This window comes from Palaemon carinicauda, chromosome 1, assembly GCF_036898095.1.
Source record: "Palaemon carinicauda isolate YSFRI2023 chromosome 1, ASM3689809v2, whole genome shotgun sequence".
NCBI lineage: Eukaryota > Metazoa > Arthropoda > Malacostraca > Decapoda > Palaemonidae > Palaemon > Palaemon carinicauda.
The window spans coordinates 237,069,159-237,095,832 of record NC_090725.1 but is presented as its reverse complement, the minus strand read 5'-3'; the positions used below and the strand labels follow the sequence as shown (position 1 = coordinate 237,095,832).

The 26,674-nt window shown below is 36.5% G+C and overlaps 1 protein-coding gene across 7 annotated transcripts in view; it reads right to left on the bottom strand.

Annotated features, from left to right (window-relative positions):
* Positions 1 to 264: 264 nt before the first annotated feature.
* The window catches only part of Hr4 (Hormone receptor 4), a 497,205-nt gene continuing 470,795 nt past the window's right edge, over positions 265 to 26,674 (bottom strand). For 6 of the 7 annotated variants that reach the window (XM_068388068.1, XM_068388077.1, XM_068388050.1 and 3 more), the window contains 11 exons: positions 13,243 to 13,333; positions 12,151 to 12,315; positions 10,400 to 11,743; positions 10,139 to 10,287; positions 9,859 to 9,920; positions 7,547 to 7,777; positions 7,129 to 7,263; positions 6,756 to 7,019; positions 6,366 to 6,558; positions 6,097 to 6,227; positions 265 to 2,285 (listed from right to left, as the gene is read on the bottom strand). In XM_068388068.1, coding sequence (XP_068244169.1) covers positions 2,205 to 2,285; positions 6,097 to 6,227; positions 6,366 to 6,558; positions 6,756 to 7,019; positions 7,129 to 7,263; positions 7,547 to 7,777; positions 9,859 to 9,920; positions 10,139 to 10,287; positions 10,400 to 11,743; positions 12,151 to 12,315; positions 13,243 to 13,328 — 2,841 coding nt within the window. In that variant the 5' untranslated portion in view covers positions 13,329 to 13,333 and the 3' untranslated portion in view covers positions 265 to 2,204. Of the gene's footprint in view, positions 2,286 to 6,096; positions 6,228 to 6,365; positions 6,559 to 6,755; positions 7,020 to 7,128; positions 7,264 to 7,546; positions 7,778 to 9,858; positions 9,921 to 10,138; positions 10,288 to 10,399; positions 11,744 to 12,150; positions 12,316 to 13,242; positions 13,334 to 23,883; positions 24,303 to 26,674 lie in introns of those variants that run through there. The other variant, XM_068388039.1, reaches the window with a different exon arrangement.

Genomic DNA, 26,674 nt, shown 5'->3' with positions numbered 1-26,674 from the left:
TTTTCTTATGTCAAAATGTATGTTTACCACTTATCCACAACCCATCAATAACAGAACCTACAAAGATTTCCTTATTGTCTTGAAAATTATTTGAGTTTTATAGTATTTAATTTTGTAGTTGTTTTGACATTGGCACCAGACTGAAGTTGTGTAATTCCAGACGATTTCAGTACTTACCATAGCTGTGAGGTCTGTAAATTGCTTTCAGGATGTTTGTTTTTTAGACAATGGTTTAAAGGGTATAAGGGGGTTAATAATTTAGAATTTAAAGTTCACTTATTTATTTCATTAAATATAGAAGCAACAAATTTGATTGCTTGACTACACTAAGGAATCAGCTTACAATATGCTCATGGCTGCCTGACACATTCTGGACTGACTGTTATCCCTTCATTGCTACTGCTCCTGAACTTTCTTGGTAAGATCAAAAGTATAGTTTTTAGAAAAATAAAAATTTTCCATTGTTTCTCTATGAATGTAAAATAATTTTAAATACAGAGATCAAGGACTAGTGCCAGTATCTCTTGTTACGTCTAAATATACCAGTATTTCATTTGATTTTTTTTTTTTCACAGGGTTTTCAGTCAAGCAATGAAGATGTACTTTTGTTTCAGTCCAAGCTGACAAATAACATTACTGTAACTTAAATGGTAACTTATATGTCTCTAAGTATGGCACTGGTGTTAGGTTACAAATATATTTAGCATTAAGATTAAGTTTCAGATTAAAAAAAATATCAATGTTAATCACACAAAACATGGTTACATACACATTGTAGCAACAGAACATTCTGAAATTTAATTATATGAGGAATTTTAGGCTTTCAATATTCAAATTCCTTTAATTGCACCAGGAGACAAATTCCAAAATATCAAATACAAACATGTAAAAGATGGAGCTGTACAAGGATAAGCAAAAATAAATCAATATATATGAGCACATTGTAAGCTGCCTCCGCCTGTGTCCCCCACGTGGACACAGACCTGCACACTCACACCTTCACAACATACACCAGCTCTAGTACCGAAAACTGTACAAACAAAAAAATTCATTTGCAAAAGTGTATTTACAAAACATACTCTTAATAAAAGATTTTTTCCCATATATTACTTCTAATGAATTATTCATCCTTATTAAAAGGTATAAATGGTACATTTGTCATATGGCAGCACAGGACAATAAGGAGACATGTGCCTCTTGAGATACAAATCTGTATAAACCTTAACATCTAAAAGTGATGTGTTCGTCACAAGACATTAAGAATAATAACTTTGCACCTTGAGATCAGTGCAGTGGAAACTGTTAGTAGGATCATTTTAGGAACTGTTTCCTTGTTACTGTTGGTAATACTAAAAAGTGGAGCCGTTCATCCAATACTGCTTTAGTAGTGAACTCATCATATAGCCCATCCTTACAGGTACCCATGTAAGCACTCCCTCCTACAGGATAGAAGGGAGGTGAAGATCACACACTGAAGCCCACACACAACTTTCCTTTACCATCCTACTGCCACCTCTCCTCAACCCGTGTTAGGCTGCAAGGTTCAACTCCTTAACACTGTCTTGTGCTTGATCATACTACTGAGAACACCATAAAAGTAGACTTCTCCATTTAAGTAGACTCAATGTTCAGCGACTAGTAAGAAATCTATGTAGACGGTGGTGATAAAATAAAATAAGCAGTGGAAGGGAAGTTGTACCACCGATAACTGCACACCATTCCAGTCACACAGCCATTAAGTATCTCTGTAGTTTAGAGGTGGGAATAACTGAGATTTTTCGAGTCCCAGTGCATACCCCTGACTTTATTTAAAGAAAGCCTTTGGTAAACTTTAAAGAAATTCTCTATAAAATGTTTACAGGAAATTATAGATTGATCAGAAACTGGTACATAGCCCATCACAGGTAAATTGGTAGCACAACCACAGGAAAAAAAACAAGTTTGTTTTCTTTCTTTAGCAAAATAAATGCTCTGGCTAATTGTCATTTTATTAACAACACGCTTTTTGCAGGTATTGGTAACGTTCATGGGCTGATCCATTGGAAGAGTCAGTCATGATGTAGGTGGCTGCTTGGCGTGGAAATCAGCATGTGGCTGCAGCAGGGCCAAAGCTGCTAGCCACAGCAGAGACATAGGACGGCACATGGTTCACTGCAAGACGCCTTGCAGCTGACTTGCTTGAAGAACCAACCACCTATTTATTGCTATCTGTTGATGGTAGAGTTCAACAGGAAAGGGACGTACAGCATTTTTGTTTCTAGAAGTTTTGCTGCTGCTGCTTGGATCTGCAAGGAAAAGGGTCATTAATATTATTATATGAAGATAAGTAACATGCCATTAAATTTCATACTTTCAATGACAAAGCCCAAACCATTGAAGATTAAGCGACCTTGTAATATAAATGTACAGCACTCTGAAATGTCTACGCACACTTTTAACATTCTTCTTTAAATTGAAAAGTGAAATACATAAATTAAAAGAAAAAAATTCAAGGTTTTATGACTTGTGTACATGTGTAGTATATATGTTTCCTTAAGTTTACAGGTCCTGCATTTCTAAATAGTTGAGCATTGAAGTACAGTATGCAGTAACATTATTTAGTAATAAAAAGCACACGAGTGCTTCCTATCATTTCAGCCCAGGTTTGAAAACTTGTATAATTTTCATGTCTTTCAAAATTGTCATAGTTAAGACTATTATGTTATCAGAAGAGAATGATTTGTTTCAAGGATGACCTGCAATGAGAGCAGCTTGATTTTACAGTATATCTTGATTTGAATTTAATATTGTTCATGTGTCTCCTTAATCTTGGGAGCCGAGTGTGAGACTGAGCAGGGTTTTGCAGTGAGGGTCTTTTGTTCCTTCACAATATTCATTGTCCTTGGCAGGGAAGTCCCCACTTACCTGTCAGTCAGCTAGACACTCACTCTTGACTTTGGCCGCAGGCTGTACACACACACAATGCCTTTCAAATTTTGGCTGTTTATCTTTTTGCTTTCTCTTTCTAGCTTTTAAGAAGATATCCTTGAATTAGTCCAGGAAGACAGATGGATGGGAGTGGCTTAAGAGTTGGACTGATCTCTCCCCACTTACTCATTAGACAGTGCAGTACCGAGAACCAACCCAGGACTAGGAAGGTTTGGTAAAGATATACAGGCTTAAACCTCCACTATCATTGCTAGCTCCCTCACCAAACTGAGCAAAGCAGCTCTGGCCTTAGTGGCAGAGGTGATAGTAAAGTAGAAGAATATGCTTGAAGTCAGCTGATAGGTTCAGTAGGGTTTTACAGTAAGCTGGGAACTGGAGATCTATCGTTGATCCCTCACTGCTGAATGTGTGCTTTTTAAACTCCATACAGCATGGAGCAGCAATTACCAGATAATCGCATCACCAGGCTCGGAGGCATGACGCTCCAGTTCCTGTTCAAGCAAGAACTAGCAAGACAATGGTAATGTTTTCTGGGACATCTTTCTAGGAGAAACCCTTTCCACACAGACCTCTTCACCAGCTTTCTGAGCCATTACTGGTTGGCAGCCAGCAATCTTCCTTCCCATCTTATTCCATTGGAGTAAGAGGTATGAGACAATGTTTACTGGTGGCTCAAAGATGAAAACTTCACCAGGGAAGTTTCACTCGACTCGCCTTTTGGATGTGTTTTTGGACATCTAGGAAGGGGTGGGATATGCATTTGAGGAATCGAGCAGTAATTAAAAGTTGTAATTACAAGATGAAAAGCACCTCCATACCAACCTGTGGGGAAACAGGTCAAGTTTTCCTCGCATTCCTGGCAAGAGAAATGCTCTTGTAATTATGTTCAGTAGCCAGGTGCAGGTTGTAAGTTCAGTGTGTTCCGTTACTCATATGTCTGAAAGGTATCTTACTGTTTATGGATTATCGGCAATCGATATGCTCACCATTTGGCTAGAAAGGGATTTCCCAGTGTTCTGTTTCCTTATTTCAAAACCATGTAAAGGGTTCGAGGACACTGTCCAACACTCATGGGATTACCTGTATTCCTCTGAAAAGACTACCCCATAGATCACCTCTCTGTCAGCTGCACATTAAAAGGTATCTCTGATTTGAGACTGTACAGCATCTACTTTGTGAAAGATTTTTGTTAGGGACTGTTTGGGAGATGTTATGTCCATGGACCTATGATGGGTCTCTGCAGCAGTCTTCCAAGAAAGTGACCAATTTCTGCCATTAAAGGGTTTGATCGTAGCTGCGACTAGCCCAGATCACTCTTCAATCGTGGTGGGGAAAAACTACTGCTTAGCTTTGAACAAAATCTCTTGATGGAGAAAATAGACCTATATTCCTTGTGGGAGTTATCTATGTCCATAAGAAGCCTCAAGCAGTTGTGCCCACCCAGGAATCTCAGGACCCAGAGTGGGATGTGACCAGTGTTCTTAAGTCTATGCATGCCCCATATGAGCGTCACACGAAGATCTGACTCTAAACAGTCTTCCGGCTACTTTAGCTTCAACGAAGAGTTTGAAATTTGGCATTTGTATGTCGCTTGTAATTTCAAGTCCTCCATCTCTTCTCCGGAGGCATCCAGAGGGCATCAAAATACAACTGGTTTCTCTGTACTGCGGGGGCCCTATGGTGCTATCTTATGGAATTGGCACTTCAGGCTTGAGCCCCAAAGTTGTTTCTTAGCATTGGAAGGATAAAGATATCCAAGAACACTTTTAAAAAATATAAAGCTTCATCATTCCCAACTCACACAAACACATTCTACATAGTAGCAGGGTACTAATGTTTGGTCCCTGACAGATTACTGTTGGTTGAGCATATTCTAGTATGCTGTTCAAATTGTCATAGTCGGCTTTGGAAATGCCATCACAGTAGTAAATCCATCACTGATATTTTAGATATGGATGTAGATGCTCTTGTTGAATAAATACATGATATTTTTTATGAAGTTATTTATTCTTAATTCAGTATTATAGGTTTCTTTAGTTTCCAGTGCCTAGCCTCTGGCCTGAAATTTATAATCCAATCCATTCAAAAAGAATTACATCCTTTTCTTAGCCAATTTTTTTATTAATTGATCTTTGAAGTTATGGTTAACAGAGCAAATTAGCAGTGCCAACTATTTATCAAGTAGAGATTAAAGAAAAGGTTGAAAAATTATAACCACACATTACATTGCAATATTATTCCAACTAGTTGAAAATATTCAGTGGCTACTGCTATAAGGTTAAAATTACTTGAATTTATTAACAGGTATTTTAGAGATTTTTCTCAATATTGAGCTCTTTTTGAGAATATTGGGATAGGCTAGTTTCAAGAACGAGCAATTAATAAAGACTAGGAGGAAGTTTGACTTTTGGGGCTGAAGAAGTTAGAAGAGTACAGTGCTCATGTAAGCTCTTGAAATTTGTATTCTTCTACCCAATCAACCATCCTTAACTAGACATATCTGTAACAGCAGCTCATCCATGATTTTAGAAGGTGCTTTTCTCAAATTTAGGTAGGTAAATTCTTATTTATAAACCTACCTTACAGAACATTACATATTTGTCATCTAATGACATTACATTCATTTTCATGGGTTCTTGCCAAGTTTATGTTTCATAAGTTTTTATTGAGAACCATTCTTCTGTTAAAGCATTTACTGCAATTGAATTAAATGGAAGAAGATGGATATTGTTTCAAATGTCTAGAGGTCAATTTGAAAATCTCTTTACCTTCCAACATGATAGGTAATAACGATTCACATTTCTGATATAGGCAAGCAGGAATTTGGTGCACTTGGCACTCCGTTGGAATTTACGGCAATGCCATTATAGACATCCATGACTTAAAAGATAATATGGATGTTTTTTAGAAAACCAAGTGAGTTTTTAACATTGTAAACAAGACTGCATTATGAACAATTTCAATTAGTATGACTATGCTGTACACTTAGCAGCAAACCTCACCTCTCACATTTTTTGCAGTTTACCTTAGTGTAACTATGTATGTACTGTGATTATTGATATTCTACAGTAGTCTTAATTTTGTAGTAAAAGTTTTATTTTTGTCATTTGATTAAAGCTAAGAAGTATCTGTTGCACAATGAACACATCTGTATAATATGGTACTTACATCTGGAAGTCTGACTAGTAAGTCCTGGTATCTGTTGGGTTGGAAAGGGTAGTGGGTTTCACAGTAAGTTCGAAGGCAATTCATGTACCTCTCTTGGATAACTTCCAGCTCACTATGTCCACTTCTTGTAACTAATGAAAAAGATGAACAATTTAATACTATATGAAAATGGAAGGGTTGATAAAACTATTTCAATATGAAAGATAAACTTTGAACATTATCAAATCAATAAACTGTTAGAAGTAAATATAACTGTAAAATACACTTACCCTGATTCAACATTGCTATAACTTTCAGACATACATATTCTTCAATTTGTATTTTTGCTTTGCGCAATGCCAACGTGACGTGAGTAATTTTTTCTACCATCACCCCAACTTCCTGTCGCAACTGGTCCATTGTGATAGGTCTACCCATCATAGAATTAAGACAGGTTTGCAAGGTACAAAGGTTGTTTGACACCTGGGGGTTTAGATATATTTTAGTTTTTTGTAACATGTAGTGGAGGAAAAATCACCTTTTATCAGCACCGTACTAATAATTGAATAAATTTAAATTTCATTATTAAAATATTTATGGGTCAAAGTAATTTCATATGTAAATTTGTTAATTTCTAAAATAGGAAACTACTGAAGACTGTTTGAAGAACTTTCAATTACCTCCTGATGAAATTCTGCTTCAGTACCATCTGAAGATCTGGACCCAAGTTTCTGAAGACCATATATTGCTTGATAGGCTGAAGTGGTGAGGACTAAAAGCTCATGCCACTTATGTGTTAGAAGTCTGGTATGGACCTCAACGGGGAGTTCATGGTAGAAAGGAAGGCGTTTGGTCCACTGAACAAGTTTTATGGATATAGAATCTCCCAACTGTCGTAACTTTGTTGATAGGTCACTTTTGTGATCGAGTAAATCATCCAGATTCTGAAAGAAGTACAGTACTGTATATTAATAAATGGAATGTATAAAATTGACATTTATTTATCATAAAGTAATATATTGATGTTAAATAAATTTTACAACTATTACATACCTTCAAAGTAGCAATGTCTTCAAAGTCATCACACTCTATAAGTAATTGTATCATGGCTTCTGCAACAGGGTACGACAACATTCTTTCTCTAGTTGAAGTTACGTTATTATCCAGGCGTTGCCTGAAGTGTGCCACCTGTTAACATTTAAATCATCATTAAAACAATGCATCTTGCTGCTCATAATTGCATCTCTTACTTTCATTAATCAACTAATAATTGTTTCATTTGGTGTATTATTATTAAATGCTCCTTTTTAAAAAGCAGTAATCTTATAATATTGTTAACAGAAACTAATTGCAAAAGCATAACTAGGGTTTTACCCTAGGTGCACTTGGTTGTTGAATGGCCTCAAAGACCCAGCGCTGGGCAATTTTAGCCCAAATTCATAAATCAAAACTTTTAGAACAACACACTTACCTCCGATGGGTTAGTGAGAGCAGCCTTGAGGATGTGCCCACTATTGAGGCCACTGGTAATGGGCGAAGAAACTGGAGATGTAAGGGCACGGGAAATAGGCATTGGGATGGGAGAGTTCGCTAAAGAAGTTGTACCCGACGTCATCAAGGGATCAAGGTTAAATTTCTTCTCAGGAGCAGGAGTCCCCGGTTTCATTTGACCATTCTTCTTATTCTTCTTTTTGTACTTTACCTTTAATGAAAAATTAGGAAGGTGAACCATTTAAATATTTCAAAATATGCTTTATAATACAGTTTCAACATAAAAGTATATTTCTAAATATTTTCATAGTTATAAAAGAATAATCACTCATATAGTTCACTGTACATCCCATGCTTTATACCACAATGGCTAAGGGATTAATATCAGTGTATTACGGTCAGTACTCCTTCTGACTTTATACCCATAAACGTAATAGTTTTTCTCACTGGTCCATGCAGGCCACACAAGAAGCATTTGTTGTGTACCAGGAGTGTCCGCACAACTGCTTTTAATCAGTGTAGTCACTGGAGGCCTAGTCTTCACGGGATGGATTTAGACACAATCCTTCACTTCTGAAGTTTATTTCTTGTACACACTCGTGTTCCAACTTTATTGTCACAAAACATATATTGCATAGTCCTATTCCCACAAAAGAGACAAAATCAAAGCAGTCCTTTTTTCTTAATACTACATCTAAGAAGGTGAAAATAATACTGTACACTCATTTCTATCGAAGTAATCATGAAAAAGCATTATAGACCATTTACTGAAACTAAATGTCATGCTTAAAAGTATCAAAGTAAGAAATGGTAGAGCAAACTGATGATTAACAAACAAATAACTACAGGATCTAACAGAACACCAGCACATCAACTAAAAATAAGATAATTGAATAAAATCATGCAGTGCTCCAGAAACAAAAGAAATTATGAAACTAAAGAAGGCCACACATCACTGACAAAACGATGTCCAACATGACTAATAATTACTGTATGCCATGCATGGCAGCAAAGTACTGACGTAAAACTCCTTGCCTAATTTAGACAGGAAATGTCAAGTATGTATGACCAATTACTAGACACTTGAAGCAGTTTTTAAAGAATGTGAAAAAATTTATGTAAGTTTACAGCAACAGCAATACCTTTCACCAAGGTATATTTAAGTAGCAAGAATAATTTTGGCTAATAAATATTCAAATGAATAAATACCATTACTGATTAATTTCAGTATTAAAAGCCATATTCAAGATGCGAGACAACTAAATACTGTATAGTAATGATAAACTTACTTCTATACAGTACAGTATATGTACTGTAATGAAAAACATTTTCAGTATAGTACAGTTTCATATGCTTGGGTTTTGTCACTTAGGACTACTTAACAGCAATGCTGAAATTTTTATATGATAAAATGTCATTTGAATTTTCTTAAAAGCCGACACTGGACACAACATAGAAGCATGTTCCCACTTTTTCATCATGGACAACACATAATTATACAAAAGCTAACATGTAGCGTGTAACAACAAGCATAAAGTATGGCATATCCACTAATATTTGATGAACAAACATCTCTATCACCATAAGGAATTCTTTTTAACAAAGCTAAAGCTGTTACCTGTATTATGCAAAACAGTGTGTCTGGCCATAATGAAAGCACTTCAGAAGCTACAAATGAGGATCGTGCTTGAGGGGCAATGGCACCTTACCTCCATTCCAATTTTAGTCATAAGCTACACTTTGTTAATAAGCTGATAACCCTCACCATCTGTCCTTGAGCTTGTTGAGAAAAAACCTACAAAAAACCACTGGCTCCAAAGGATTAGTGGAAAAGTGATCTTGTTATGAACCAAACAGTGTTCACAAAATGATAAGAGCTTGTCAACCCACAAGTATATAATTCTAAGTAAATAGATATAATCAGTTCAGTTCAGTTACAAAACCAATGAATCTGATATTTTAAAATAATAGAAATATAGAAAATAAAATAAAAAATATCTTGAGTCTCGTTATGTGGGAATACATGTCTAAATGTCTCACTTGGTTTCACAGTTTGTTTTATTTTCAAAACAAGTTTATTCACAACACATTGTTTATTCCATTGCTGGGTGAAGGGAGGGTTCTTGGCAGTGTCAACCTCTTCAAATTTCAAAACTTGTTGTTCTCTTCTTTAAGCTAGCAAGAATGGAATATAATAGTACTATCAAATTCCTTCTGTTACTAAACTGTTCTTGGGGGTAGCAACAATGCACAAGTGATTAAAAGATGGACGAGATCATTGGAAAATCTTACCTTATATAAATTATATACTGCTCCAGAGTTACGGCCGCCAGGCATACGGTCTTCTCTCACGGCTAAAGTGGAATAGGAAAAAAGGTTTGGTTACACAAAAGTTATACAGGAGGTATGATTACAGTAGTTATATATTCATTTTAATTCTATTTTCTTAAAAAGCTAAAATGAAATTAAAAGTTGAAATTTATATATAAAAGAACAGGTATTGCTAGAACTTTTTTATGCAATACACTTGTTAAAAAAAAGATTAATCTTGTACTGTATATCAGATACATACCAGCAAGAACCATGCCTTGACGTAAACATTTCTGGAATCTACAATACTGACATCTGTTACGCTGTGCTTTTGTGATTTCACAATCACCATCAGCTACGCAAGTGTACACCCGCTTATTTTGCACTGTTCGCTTGAAAAAGCCTTTGCACCTGAAATAAAAATTTTATTTATTATGAGCAAGATACCTCTACTACTACAAATTCTCATTAGCATTTATGAAAACAATAATGCACTGGACAATTACTAGGCAACAATACATACCCTTCACAAGTAATGATGCCATAATGAAGACCAGTTGCCCGGTCCTCGCAGATCATACATATCATTGGTTGGTCATCTTCATCTTCTTCTGTTTGAGTTGGCTGTGATGGAACACTAACTCCAGTATCCATGCCATTGGCACGAGCTCCCCACATTCCCACAGTAGTTAGATTGAGAGCTGCTTGAGAATCTGGCTGAGTTTGAGGCAACTGGCTTCTATCCCCAGCCCAAAGTCTTTCCATGTTGAGTGGAGCTGAAGAATGTCTCTGAGTGTCAACACTGCTAGGCGAGTGTACATACGGACTATTTTGAAGTACATGAAGGTCTCCAAGGGAACTTTGTGGAGACCCTAGGCAACGTACTACTTGGTAACCAGGAGAAGATGGAGCTACAGTATATGGGGAACGAGAAATTGGGGGATGGGTGTGAGGAGACCTTGAACTGGGAGTCATAGGAGAGCGAGCTGATGGTGACAAGGATAGTGTACTAGAGGGGGAAAGTTGTGGGGGTGACCCTCTTCTGTCTTGTCCTAATGACATGAGGGCATCTACTGAGGCACGCACTGCATCACTTGTATCTGCACCATAAACACATGGAGTACTGGGGCAAGAAATTACTTCTCGGGGTGCCTGCGATACTGGTGTAATGGTTTCACTTGATCCTGTCCAAAACATGGTTTTAACTCCCCCTGCCTCTCCCATAATAACTGTAGGTGTGCGCTGTAGACGCGGTGAATACCCAGCTCTACTGCTATCAGCAGGGGCAGCTGCTGGTGGAGGAGCAGCAGGAGAAGATTGGACAATACCACCACTTATCAATTCAGGTCTAACTCCATTCACACGACTGGCTCCAGGCCCTGCAGCACTGCCTGCCGAGGCCCCACCACCACCACCCCCAACCCAATAAGGTGGTGCAACAGAAATGGGTGCTCCACAACGTAGGCCCATTGCTGAACTGGCAATACCAGGAGCTAGGCCTGCCATGGATACAGCAAGAGTGTAGGGAGTTGCTGGCATGGCACCTAATCCATTTAATGGAGGTGCCAGTGATACTAATGGAGGAGGAAGGGGTGTGCTTGCAGATACAGAGCTGATTTCTGGTAAATGCTCACTAGTATCAGGAGGTGGAGGGGTAGTCGACATTCTTTCAGGAAGGTCAACTTCATCACTTGGGTGGACATGTTGCATACCAGAAGAGTGAGACATAGCCGACACCCCAGATGATGTGACTGGTTGTGTTCCACCTCCATCAAAAACATGAGGATCACGAGGATCTTCTTCCTGCTCATAATCTCTGTTGCTTTTGACCTCTCCGAATTCATTTCCAGCACTGTCAGGGGAGGATCTGAAATTATGATAAATTTTTAGGAGATGCAATATACTATAAACTTAAAGCCTTTGTATATGCAATAATTCAAAATTAAGAGTAATTAATAACTTCATAGTGCTTGCCATGATAAAAAAAAGTTTTATATGCTAGCAAAGAGAGGCATCTGCTCTAAACTCAATTTCTAATGTGAATAGTAATCTGTCTTAATTACAATAAAAAAAAGATTAAGATTAGAAATTTAGCACAAATTGGGAGGGAGGTTTTAACAGTAATTCAGACAACAAAATATAATTTGATTAACAGATAAGAAAACAATAAAGCCACCTGTCACATCTTGGACACTGAGTTTTTTATTCAAGCTCAATAACAAGTATCTGTAGCTTTTGGATGTCAATGTTGACTAAACAAGGAAAATAACTTACCTTTCAATATGAGGATGTAACTGAGGGGAAGCCCGGGGTGACTCTGGTGGCAAGTATGTAGCCTGGCGCTGGACGGGGCTACAGGAAGAATTTTCACCTCCTGATGACCCAGAGTCTGGGGAGCACGAGGACGATTCCGCCAAGCTCTCGCCATCACTGCTGCACCTGAGAATGTAGATAAACAATAGTGAAGGGGAAACGCAATGGTACCTATATTTGCTGTCATTATAGACCTTGTTTGTGTCGTGATATTTTATATGAACAAACTAGTAAAATATCTTTATACAAGTTTTGTGACTACATGAATGGGACAAATTCTTGTTTTAATCCAATTAAAAGATCCATAAAACATGGAAAGTATAGCATGCTTTTCTCCCAGTATAAAAATTCAGAATTCAAATTATTCTTACTATAAAATTAAGCTAAAAGGAAATTAAGACTATCCAATATGGTTCAACACAATGTTTAGAACAGTAGCCAACATTGGTGTCAACATTGTCAAGATAATTACTGTACTCCAAACATTAAATGCAATACATAATTTTATCATATAGTGAAAAGGAAATGAACATTCAGTTTAATTAGTTTTTATGTTAACTTGCAAGGACAATAGAAGATTTTCTTATTAGTTCGTATTCATCAAATGCATTATGTTATGCTAAGGAGATGTTTCACTCAGTCAAGGAAATTATGAGTAAGTGAAATTTGACAATATAATCCCGTAGAGTTTATCAACTTCCCCTTCTCCACACACTTGTAAGAACTAGTTTTTATGTGTGGCATTCTTTTTATAAGCAACATATCTTTCATAAACCGGTCTTCGGCCTACATGCTTTAATTAATTGGCCATAATTTAAAAATAACTTATCAAATTTTTAGGGTCCTTGTAAAGTTGCTATATATTAAAAACTATTATTTACATTATCAACAACAAAGATGTTCATATACGAATAAAAAAAAATGCTCATTTACATCAATAATATAAATACTGTATTTCTCTACATACTAGAGAAACAGGACAGCATAATTATATTTGCGAAATTATCCACTACGTCTTTATAATTGTTTATGAGAGTTTAATTATTTTCTCACCGGGAGTCAACCTTTCGGCGCTTGAGCTTGAGATCTTGGAAGAGGCTCATTTTGACGCCCTCACACTGGAGCAACGTCACCGTCATAATTCCTGTAAAGAAAAGAAGAGTTGAAACTTTAGTTTACCATAATTACCTCAAACACAGAAACTAAGGTAACGTGAAAATACAAGGCAACCTAAAAATAAACTTCATCCATATGTTAATGATACATCCAGTTACCTAGAACACAAAACGAGTCCGAAAAATACAATTTCATCCTTAAAAAAAAGGGGGGGGGGAAGGGACCAACAATGTAGCAAAACACCAGTTCTGCTCACTTCCTGACACCAAGAGAGTCCTTGAGTTAAAAGTCACGGTCAGTCTGTGCGTATAATGATATGACTTGAGGGAAAATATTGCAAGTGACGAAGGGCGAAGGCAATAAAATCCCGAAAGATCGTTGGGCATCAAAAGTAGTGACAAATGTATGACAAAGTTTTCGTTATAAGTAAAATTTTCCAAAGCAGTTTATTTTTCTTGCACGAACTCGATTATATAGATTTTAACTATAGAAAAGATTAAATAATTTTGAGAGCAAAATTCACCAGTTTCCAGTCCATCCACATGTTATACAAAAATAAGATAGACGATCATCGAAAACCTGAGAGCAATTGGTATCTGAGAACAGTTGCAAACCCCTTTTAAAAAACAAATTGTGGGTAGAGTTGGAGAGGGGGGGGGGGAGATTTCACCCAATATAAAAAAATAGAGGAAGGGGGACCAGCATACAACCGAAGAGAATAAAGGACGGGTGTTAGTGGCGAGCAAGTCTTAACGGTACCAATGTAATGTCGGGTTCTTGATCAAAACATCCTACCCAAGACCCCCAAGGTCACCCAGTGCCCTCAACAGTAAGCCGTCCTGAAGTCTTGTAGCTATTTCCAAACAGCAAACTCCCCGAGTCTTGGCTACACAAAACGAGTTCCAAAATACTGACCCTTGTTTTTTACGTACAGATTATTAATGCAAAACATTCTCTTTCCTTTTTTATAAACAAGAATCTGCTCATAGCAGTAGTAGCCCAGAATGGGGGAAGTGGTGCGTACCAAATACGTTTAAGTGCATTACATAATCAGGAACAATCTTAAAAAGATTTTTGGGACATTAAGTAATCACATTCGGGAGAAGGAATGGTTTTCACCAAGAGAACAGCTCTTTATGGACAAGATATAATAGAATCTTGTATGGTTAAGGATGTAAAGTACCCTAACGCCATTAATTCTAAGAGAGGACGATAGTATTTCTCATCAAGATTCAATCAACGGAAGTGGATGGCATGGGCAAGTATTGTAGCACTCTTCTTACATTTTCTAGGTCCGTGGATCACTCCAGGCGTACCTACCATTCAACTTGCTGGCAATGGGTTTCAGCGACTGATGAGGTCAAGAAAAGGAACGTAGGACTATCAAAACATCTCTACAAACATGATGAAAATCTTTAAGGATGTAGTCTTTTGGTGCAATCCCAACCCAAAGGATACAGATATGGTGCATATATATATATATATATATATACATATATACACACACACACACATATATATATATATATATATATATGGATAAATGTGGCAGTGGCTGTGATTTTTTTCTGGTATTACTAGACACATTTCTTTACAACTAGAAACAAACGGTTAAGGTATATCATAATTGTTTCATCATTATCCATATTGTCGATATCTGTTCACACTTTTGTATGAACGGTGTAAGAAATACAGAAGTTGCGATTCTGCTAGTGCAAGCACCTGAAAGTAGGGAGGGCACTGGAGGGGGAAGAGTTTCGGTATTTGTGGGGGTGTCCCACTGTCCTTCATGTAGGAGTCAAGGTGCTCTCACATCACCACACCCGACGCCACTCTATCAATTGTTAACAAAATGTTCTCCTTCGTGTTAATCTTTTCTTTCCTTTATTTATGCTTCTTCATTAAAAAAAAGTGTCTTATTGCCACTCACATTTTCTTACGTATGATTAATATATTCCTATTTAAATTTAATTTTCTCTAAATGTTCGCATACTTAATTCAAAATACGATTAATTTGGTTACATTAACTTTGGTATAATCAGATAACTAAATATGGTCCAAACGTACCAGAAGTATATATTGGAACACTGATTATAACGGTTACGTGGCAATCATTTTTTAAAAATCTATATGTACTATCAAAACCTATAAATCATCCGTGAAAGAACTGAATCGTCTATGAAGGGACACCAGCAATGTAAATATTACCACTCCCACTACCAAATGGGGCAGATGTTAAGTTGAGAAAACAGCCGAAATCAGAAAAATCAGCTGGGAATATCAACATCATGATGAAAATTAATAGCAAAAAAGCACAATGCATAATTAAGCTTTTTTTTCAATGGGGGTAGATGCGAGTTCCAAAGCTCGCCCTACCGTCCGAGAGAATTACGCAACTCAACGAGAACAAACACTCGAAACCAGAAGAACTATATACAAACTGTGTATAACATAGTAGTCTTACGGTAAGCATTCAAGTAATCTGAGCTTCCACAATAACTGTGCTACATTTGAAAAATCTTCAAAACTAATATGAGAAACCAGGCTTCGCTTTCATCTACACAAAGACCCAGACACATATGCTGGGAATGAAGTGCAACACCAGGAGTTTCAAGGCTCAAGGAGGCATCTGAAGGTCAACTGGTCAATGTCGATGTACTTCTAGGATGACATAAAGACAACCATTACGCACAAATTTAGGGGGTTGAATAGAGGCAAAGCGAAGTTCTACTGCTTTAAATGAAAAGGTGCTTATCAGAGTTTAGTGGGTTTATGATTGGTGAAATGTAATGTAATGCAATCACCTTCAATATATGACTAAAGATTATACAGATATAGAGAGACGCACAAGCAGATATTCGTAGATTTAGCTAAACAAAAAGTAATACTATTCTTCCCTAACACGTGAACCATCTTTATGAACCAATTAAAGAATAGCAAAATTCAGTTACAGAAATAAAAACACCAGAGCATAAAAAAATTCTTCATGATGTTCATAAATTCATTAATTCGTAAATTAAGAAGCGATCATAATTTTGCAAATATTCAAATAGCAAATTTAATAGGACCGCAATGATTTCTTTTTATCGACCAGTTTTCATCCATCCATTAATATTGTGGAAGGTGAGATGCGAGGGGAGGTGACAATTTGAATGGCTAAGCCTCATCAGTCCTCCAGTTGTAATCAGAATCAATTTCAGAATTAATTGAACAGATTATCAAACCCATGATTAAAATAATGATGATTCGGGATGAATCATATAGATTCGTTAAATTTCATCACCACTGGACAGCTTGTTAATTTACCAAATATTTATAGCTGAAAATGAATTATCTCTCTCATTATAATACTTTTTATGGATAGAGTTTCAAAATTGTACCTCAGGCTCATTCATCTTTGTAGCTTTTTACTATTCAATATTGCTTGGTTGTTTAAGATTGCCACATATTTCGTGTAAAACGGGCTCCTACTGCTTATCATCATGGAATTGTTATTTTTGAAAAAAAAAAGAAAATAGATAACTGTACTTTCCAATATTCTCACTCGCCCCTATGAGCATGAATTTTTAGTTTTTTTTTTTAATCTACATATTCACGGAAACTAGAATTCTAACATGAAAAATTATGCTTACATATCAAACGAGTAGAAAGAAATATTCCAGTACTTCAGAGCCACCGATAGAATAATTCTTAAGCAAGTTAAGCCAAAGCCTTATGCGCGATCGAACACATGTAAGGGATACCCTTGGAAACTCGAATGCCATCATACTTTTTAAAAGAAATTGATATATCCCCATTATTTCTGATTAGTTGTCAACACTGGCTCTACAGCCTGAAGATGTAGGTCAACAAGAAAAGTAAACAATTGCCATTTTAATTTCAAGAATACTAAGATGACAGGCAATTGGCAGATTTTTAATTAGCAAAAAAAGTTTCCTTCATACGCCCTCACGTTGTTAGGTATAATCAATCTTTATACATTTAAATATCAGCCTACATAAATTTGTTGATGTTATGTATATATATATATATATATATATATATATATATAAAAGTGCGCAATTGCTTGAATAATATCAAATAGATATGAGCGAATAACTTCCACATACGTGAACTGAGTGCATTTCCTTCTTTTGGTGGATGCATCGAACAAAATCTCTCTCTCTCTCTCTCTCTCTCTCTCTCTCTCTCTCTCTCTTCCGTAATGCTCTTTGCACGTACATGCAGACATGTGGAAACGTGAACTTCGACACGTGTGTTGTTTACAAAGGAAACCCAACAAAGAATGTAGGGAAGTTATTTCAATACCTTTACAGTATTTGCAAACCCGAATTACTACTCAGGAAAGTGGAAACTTAAGAAATGAGGCAGTTACAATCTTGTAAGTTCAACCGATGCTGCTTTAATAGAAGCATTTCTTACGCTATACTAATGGAAATAGAGAACTACTAACCGATTCCTTATGGTATTTTGCGATGGAAAGGATTACTCCAATACCAGACTCACGCGATATACATGAAGACACATAAATAAAACAGGTATGTATGTCATAATGTTATCAATGGTTTCAACAACAACATTTTCAAATAAACCTGCTAACACCCTGGCTAGAGTAATAATAACGGCACTAAATTACAAGCTCAATATTTAGTTTAATTCTTCCATACTAAGAGAGAGAGAGAGAGAGAGAGAGAGAGAGAGAGAGAGAGAGAGAAACTATGAAGTTGACCAGTCAGAAGTAGACTCCAGTAGACTGATCATGTTTCCGGATCGAGACCTTGTTCTCACAAGGTCGAACTGGCCAACACCACCACCACCACCATCGCTGCTTTCAACACCTGTCCCTGTTGCATTACAAAATGAAAACGTCTGTCTCTAAATCTATCAAAGAAGTACATGCTATGATAGACCTTGGAAAAATATAACTTCTGATCTGAATCTGGATTAAGATGTGAAAAGTCAATGCTGTATGTATAATGCCACTATGAATATTCAGCATATTAAATGTAACCTATAAGTGTGGCAGGATATATATATATATATATATATATATATATCATAGAAGACCGAGGGGTAAATTTCTTACGAATGATCTTGGAAGGAAAAGGTCCGTCTGCATAGAAAAAGAAAAGAAGAAAGGACTCCTAAAGGTAAGAGGTGGTGAGGGGAGGGAGGGGTGGCGACGAAGAGAGAAGACGCTTTGATGAAGGGAAAATAAGAAAACGATTGCGAGAATACGATACGTATGATAGTACAATTAAGGATAACAAACAACTAATAAATATAGAAGTACAGAGAAAGCCCGAGGTTTCCTCGAAGAAAGGAGAAAGGAAAGAAGTGACTGGAGACACGGACAAAGGCAGGAGGAGAAAGGAGGATAATCCACTACCTGAGGCAAGGTTATTTTCTTCACCTTGGTCTGACTTTCAGTTAATCATAGGAAAGCTAACTTTCTAGACGGCAGGGAGTTTGAATGCTGGTACCCCATGCAGTGAAATCTCTCGTGCATTGCATCATTTGCTCCTTGCAACTGTCATCACTTGTCAAGTGCAAGGACGTATAGTATATCTTACTACTATCAGCATGCATATCAATATTACCTTTTTATTTGTGTGCATAAATCCTTTTGTTCTTTCTCACACACACACACACACACACACACATATATATATATATATATATATACATATTTATATAAACTGCTTTACATACAATCTAGTGACAAACATGGGTAATATAAGTGTGAATGCATATCAAATTATTAAAAATCCAAAGTAGGATAGAATATTAATTGCCCATCAGATAGAAAGAATAGTTAGCATAGCCCGTAAAATCAACACTTCATTGCATAAATCCACGGAGATGGAAAGCGAAAAACGGTGTGCGCGTCTTAACCTAGTAAAAAAAAAAAAAAAAAGTTGAATTTGCACCAAATTTACGGTTTTTTTTATGAAGTTGGACATATGCAGTCGTCGCCGAATTGAGAACACTACAGCAAATGACGCACGAGTTTCGTCATCATTGCGTTGTGTCGTTGCTTCGTTCAATGAACTCCCCCGAGTCAAGTGAAAGCGAAGAGACTGACTCTTTCTCTCTTCTTCCTACCATAACGTAACGACGTACAGAAATATCGACGCCCCCATATATAACATAAAAGTCTCTCTCTCTCTCTCTCTCTCTCTCTCTCTCTCTCTCTCTCTCTCCTCCTGCTAACAATGATAGAAATGTACTGCTTGAGAATTGCTCATTGAATAGTCTGGCACACACACAGTGAAAATTACCGTCTTATATATATCAAAACCAACAACAACGCATAATACAGTCATCATGAACTAATTCACAATCATACAGAAATCCTTGTAAATGCGTGTAATCGTTATAACCTATGTATCGCCTGTCTAACGAGGGCATGTTAGATGATTTATATTTAGCAAGTAGCAGTAAACAAAATGCGGGTTGATGCATACCACAGGCCTGGGCCCTTTTCCTAAACTCTCTCCTCCACACCGTGATGGTTTAGTGGGACAGGAAATAGCAATGTCACTTGCTCACATACCTGCTAACGGAACTATCCTTATATTAGAAACGCTTTCATACCGGATATTGGCCACGCCAGATTATTACCTAGTAGATACAAAGAACGTGACCGTATTCAATAATTTACTTTCTTTCAATCATCTGAATTTCGAAATTAAGGCACTGTGCATTGGTGACTTACACGTAATGATTTACATTTTATGACACTTTTAGGATAAATGGCAAGCACGAAAGGTTACCCAAAATAGATCAAAAATCAGAAAATGGAAATAAACGGAAATCGGCATTCCATATACTGTTTTAGAACTGTTCAAAGACAAAACGAAACGAGGAATTATACGGCGTAAGAAGTATCTACTAATTATATTAATAATTATCAGGGGAAATTATTTCCGTTATTCAATAGCTTACTGTGTAGTTTTTCTTAGCTTCTCAAATTCTATTTTCACAGAAGATAGACCTTTCTTCAAAAACCATTCCCCTCCTCCAGGTGAACAGCACGAGGCAACCCCACGTGGAAATGGCATTGGTGCCAAGCTAATGAGCGAGTCTCACCTTCCCCGAGGCAGCTTCTTCGATCACACATGTGAAGACATGTGATATAACTGCATATATACATGAAAGAAGTTAGACACAAACAATCTGATCCTTTAAATCAAACTAGATATAATGCAGATCTTTTTATTTTTTTAAACTGTCGGTGCAGCAGGAGACAAGAGTTATCGTAATTGGGTGCACCATACAGAAACCTGTCTCATTAACAATTGAATATAACAGACCCTTAAGCTCTTGGAACACACCCCCCACCTCTACTGTCTATTTCAATTTTCTTCAAGAGAACAGAACGGTGATATCACGCAAATAGCAGAGTAGTGCCTACCTCGTCTAGCTGCACCCTTTTTCAGACTCGACGTAACTCAAATCTAACGTAATCCTCCTAAAACGCACTTAGGATGCTTCTCTCAGACTATGCAATACTCCAGACGAACAGATGGACTGTTACCCCCTCTCTCTCTCTCTCTCTCTCTCTCTCTCTCTCTCTCTCTCTTAGAATTTTTTAGCATACCAGGTACTTTAGAAATCCTGTAGCTTTTGAAAGAAACTATTCCATTTGAACTAGCGTAAGCACGCTTACTAGATATCACTAGCTAGATCTTTGTAACAAAGAATATTGGTTACCATTTTAGAAACAAAACAAATTTTATAGCGAAAGTCTTGCGATAATATGGAAGGAGTACTTATCAATAAGACTGAAATTTGACATCCATCTTCACTTTCACCTGAGAGACTTTTCATTCACGATGAATAAAGAAATTTACAAGAAGTGTAGGAATCTTCTTAAAATCAAACGTAAAAGTAATTAACTCACAATTATTAATCAAGTCTCCTTGCTTGCATTCATTTCTGCTTGCTTTAAACGAACCCCTTTCACTTCGCGCGCGCGTGAGAGAGAGAGAGAGAGAGAGAGAGAGAGAGAGAGAGAGAATCACCTGCACTGTCTAATACAGTCTGCCAATCTTTTCCATTTTTTTTTTAATCTTGAAATCACAAACATTTACATAGCACGTCATTCACAACACTATAATGTACTGTAGATTACAATACTAACATGTAATTTAGAAATTAGCCATATGTCACTTTACTTTTTTCTTATATCTTTTGCATAAAAATATGTATAATCCAGACTCCCCGTTCAGACAGAAGAAATTTACCTCTGAAATACTACCGTACCCAACCCCGGAATAGCAATGGTGAAGATGAAGTAAAAGATTTTCCGAGTTTCAGTACAGAGAATCTCTCTCTCTCTCTCTCTCTCTCGCACAAATTAAAAGGAGGTTATACTTGTTCCAGGGGTATCCGCATATATAAGTCAAAATGGAAGGCCAAGTACCATCTCTGCGACTTAAAAACAAGGGACAATTCAAACTAGATTAAACATCTTGAATACAATTCCAAAGTAAAAATCAATATTATTGCTTTTAATAACAATCACAATTCACATACGGAAAGGCACCGACAAGGTGTCAATCTAAAGGTAGCAAATTTAAAGAAAAAACACTTATACAAAAAGTCTCTGAAAAGAAATAAACATAGCCTCGGAAATTTTAAGAAAGATTATAACAAAAACAATAGATAAAGTAACCGTGTCCATACTACTCACGAAACTAGAAATTGAAAAGAAGACTATAAATGCGTTGATGTTCTTTCCACTTTTACAACCTAACAAATTTCCTGTAACAATCACAACATCAACAATCAACCCGGAATTACCTAGAGTTGCAGTAACCCTGAACTTCACAAGCACAAATGTTTATCTTCTGATACCTGGTTCTTCTTTATTGACATCAAACTATCGGTAACGGATGTGTGTGTGTGTGTGTATATATATATATATATATATATATAATGTATAAACTATACACGCACAAGTACATAGAATCTCATCACAAAATCAAATTAAGAAAGAACTGATAGAGTAACAATATCTACATAGACATACGAATAACTGGAAATAAACATGCTGCAACAATACAGGTAATAACTGTAAAATAAGTATGCCGGAGTTTTTAAGAGAATTTTATAATGTGTCAGTCACGCCAAGTATACTTCCTCGCCCATGAGCAACGAAGATATTGTTATTGAATACATTTTTGTTCTTGAATAAAGTAATTAATCAATCAAATGCCTTTAAATCAAAGAGTTCATAATCCATGAAAATATACTTGGCACACAGCCTCCCTTACGGTATTATTTGAAATTGCACTTCTTAATAGTTATTGTAAATCTTTTTGTTTCAACAATGTTTTCTTTTTTCCTTTAGCTTGTAGTCAAATTGGCATTCAATTAAGGTCTCGAATGCTTCTTAATAAAAAAAAAACACATCATAAATGAAAAAAAAACTTGTGCATGAATCTAAATATACAATTCCAAAGTGAAGTCAAAGCAATGATGATTCTTATTACACCACTGACGAGACAAATGGGTACCAAATAAAGTCACACCAGACATCATACTATTAAAATCAATGTCATAAACGTGAGTGCTTAATCTCTAGCAACTAAACACTGAGTAGCATAAGGATATAGCTTTGGTTGTTTAGATCTGTACTTGGCAAATCTTGGCATGCTTTTAATAACGATTCTCCTCATTTGTTTCTGGTCAAACCTTGAAAACAACTATCTGGGTTTCTAATCCTCTACACTCGTACCATTGACTGACAAAAACAGCAAGATTTTATTACCTTATTCAAATCCTTGTTTATGGATCGACTGCATCACTAAACTATAACTTCTCAGCAGAATAAGATTATTTCCGTGTAACTACTAATTCTCATAAAACCTTGAATATTTTAAAACAAACGTTATTAGGTTTTGTACCTGACGGTTTTACAGCGCACACCGACTAGCTTAGAGTACATATAATGGATATATTTAACTTCCCGCTGTGAAGTTCTAAAAACGGGACGCAACAAAACACCTGTTGATATGGTGGTTCCGTTTTCTATGTCAAATTTATCTACTCGACCGGGGCTACTGCACTCTTCACTGGGTCATGATTTGCTGGTAAACGGGATTCTTTCTAGCGTAAAGTTATTTATACAGTCAAAAGTATTTCTGACAAATAAAAAAAAATATCACTGTAGGTGTGATTCATACTATTTATATGCGTTTGGATTACGTCTTTCTTGACATTTTGTTATATCAATATGCCAATTCTGCTATTTTTTTTACACACTTCTTTCATCAACAAGTAAATTACCTAAAATGGCATAACTAAATAGATTGATCACCTAATCTGATGAAGACTAAGAAACTATGACAATTCGAACTAGAGCTGCATCTAAACGCTGGCAGAGGCTATTGACACCAAAAGTAACTTTCGTTTAAAGCTTAATGAAGACTAAACATAAATATTAGCTCAACTGAAGCTGAACACAGACACTGCTACCTTATGATCCTCACACAGAAACAGAATGTCAAATGGTTTTGTCATTCCAAAGGTGAAACAAACTTTAGCTAAATAATAAATACAAGTAAATACCTTGTGGTATCATGGATGTCTTGTGGGGAGGCGGTTGTTCAACTCTGATGTCTACCATACAGGCAGTTCGAAGTTGGAAGATTTTGAGAAATAACTATAACTATTGTTTAACACTGCAGATCCTGACACTGAACGATCTTTTTGGCTTAATTCATTTGGGTCATCAGTTGCTTTGCCTCAGCATGCGCATGGCACTGCTGCTACTTCACTCACTAAATCAGAACACTGCATGAACACATTGCACTATTGGTACCCCACTATAAAAATTACTCCTGAGGGGTGGGGGAATGTGTCGTGATTTACTCCAAACACACACACTGTCATTCTCTCTCACGGCTGGAAAGAGCCTTGGCGGACGCTTCTTAGCGCTATGCTGTTCGGGGAGAAACTGAAGTGTAGTTACACTCCGATTAGAGTCTAGACTCTGGCCCCTTCCCTCTACTCGCACACCGCCGTTAACCCTCCAACCAGTCCCTCCACCGATTCCCTCCCATCCCCTCCCTTCATCTCCTCACTCCCTCCGCTCACACGCACATACACACAAACAAACGAGAATTGAAGTCTCCTCACCCTTTACCCTCCTCCCCCCGCATTCAACACTAGTAGCTTTCTCTTTCATTACTCCTCTCCTCCTGGCTCATGGTACCTCAACGTACAACTGACCCTCCTTCCACCTCCCTCTCCTCATCATCATGTGTACTTTAACCCTCCCCCATGTCTCTCCTCCTTCCCTCCCAGCCAACTTCTTCGGCTTTTACAATAACTACTGTTATTAATATTAAATCAAGTACGGTAATGTGAGCATACGAGTATTTGCATGGCATTACTCGGCTAATGCTGTCGAATTATTACAATAACCGAGATACTTTAATAATATCTTGTTGGCAACGTTGTTTATAAAGTTTCTGGCCTTTAAATGCGACTATAAAAATTACGTCCCTGTAATTTTTTTTCTTTTCTTTTCCTCACGACTTGAAACTTCACTCTTCTTCGATGCAGGTTTCACTTTCTTCTATACCTCTCTTTTCTCTCTGGCTCGCTTTTCTTGCAACGTCAGGTTCAAGAGTCAATTCCAGTTTCCTGTTTTCTCTTCTCGTGCCTTTATTAGGGTAGAGAGAGAGAGAGAGAGAGAGAGAGAGAGAGAGAGAGAGAGTAGCATTATAGGTGAGAGACAATTTTAGCAATTTAAATGAGAGAAAGAATAGTAGAAGTGGGTCATAAAAATAGGTAAACCAATTCAAGAGAGAGTAAAACAAACGAGTAAAGGCGAGAGTAAATGCATGCCTGAGTGAATGAGCTTTATGAGTGAAACTATATCATTTGTTTTGGGAACACTTTCAATTTCTGTACATCGGCAGAATTCATCAAAATAATATTCTGTAGCTTTCATGGAATTTTTAACACGTATTTCATAACGTTAGAATAAAGATAATTTGTCGAATATTAAAGCGATTTCTGTCAATCTTCCTGTTTTCATTTTCTTCGTTTAATTGTGTCCATCGTTGGCCTTCACCATCATGAGGTTCAATACTACACGGTATTCTAGAAGTTTTATTCCAGCTATGACCAAGTTGTGGAATGATCTTCCTAATCGGGTGGTTGAATCGGTAGAACTTCAAAAGTTCAAACATGCAGCATGTTTTTATGATGAGCAGGCTGACATAAGTCTCTTCTTATAGTTTATATATAAATGATCTGTTTTAATGTTATTTCTGTTCTTAAAATTCATAATTTCAATGGTTTATTACTTCACATATAATTTATTCATTTCCTTTTCTACCTGGGCTATTTTCCCTGATGCAGCACTTGGGCTTATATCATCTTGCTTTTCCAACTAGTGTTGTAGCTTAGCTAATAATAATAATAATAATAATAATAATAATAATAATAATAATTCTTCAAGAAAAAAAATTACAGTTGTATATTGTCAACAATATATTATAACAGATTTCCAAAGATCAAAGATAAAAAATTATAAAGTTCTTGCAGAAATTAAAAGCAAACCTTTTAAAATTTATAACCCAATATAAACAACCAAAAATTACAATTCCATTCGTATTTATCACGGTTACACGTGCTATTTACACTTCAGAGAAAAAAATATATGAATTAATTGTAAGGTTAGAGGTAACACTCATGATCTACAAGGGCGAATGCTCATAGATGATGGATTATATGCTAACAAACACCGTTTCTTCGTTAGCAGGAAGTAACTGCATATTATACTTTAGACACGATTCATGTCTGCGCTATAAAGCAGAAATCAGTCTTCTGCAATAGCAATCAAAATATCAGTTAACAGCAAAAGCGATTGTATTTATGAATATAGGCAAGAGTACACGTGTATACGTGTATATATGCATATTCGTTCAAAAGAGAGAGAGAGAGAGAGAGAGAGAGAGAGAGAGAGAGAGAGAGAGAATTATACAAATTATTTATTTCTTTTAACTTCTTTACTTATCTCCTACTTTCACGTGCAGACTGAAATCCAGGACCATTTACTCCATCAACATATATGAATGAAAATTGAAATTTTTCTGCAATTCATGACTAAATCAGTAGGGCGTAGAGTACAATTATTTTTAATCTTATACAAGACTTGAGACTGCGAAGTGGTGCAATCACAGTTCATATACCAAGGTTAAATGTGACATTGGGTCAGAGTTATTCCTTTGGTCGAAGTTCCCCAAGGTTGGTTGCTGGTGTCTGCGTCACAATATTGAACGTCAACAATGCAGGTAGGAAACAGAAGTGTCAGTAGAAGAGAGTAGCAATAGTATTCCACTGGATA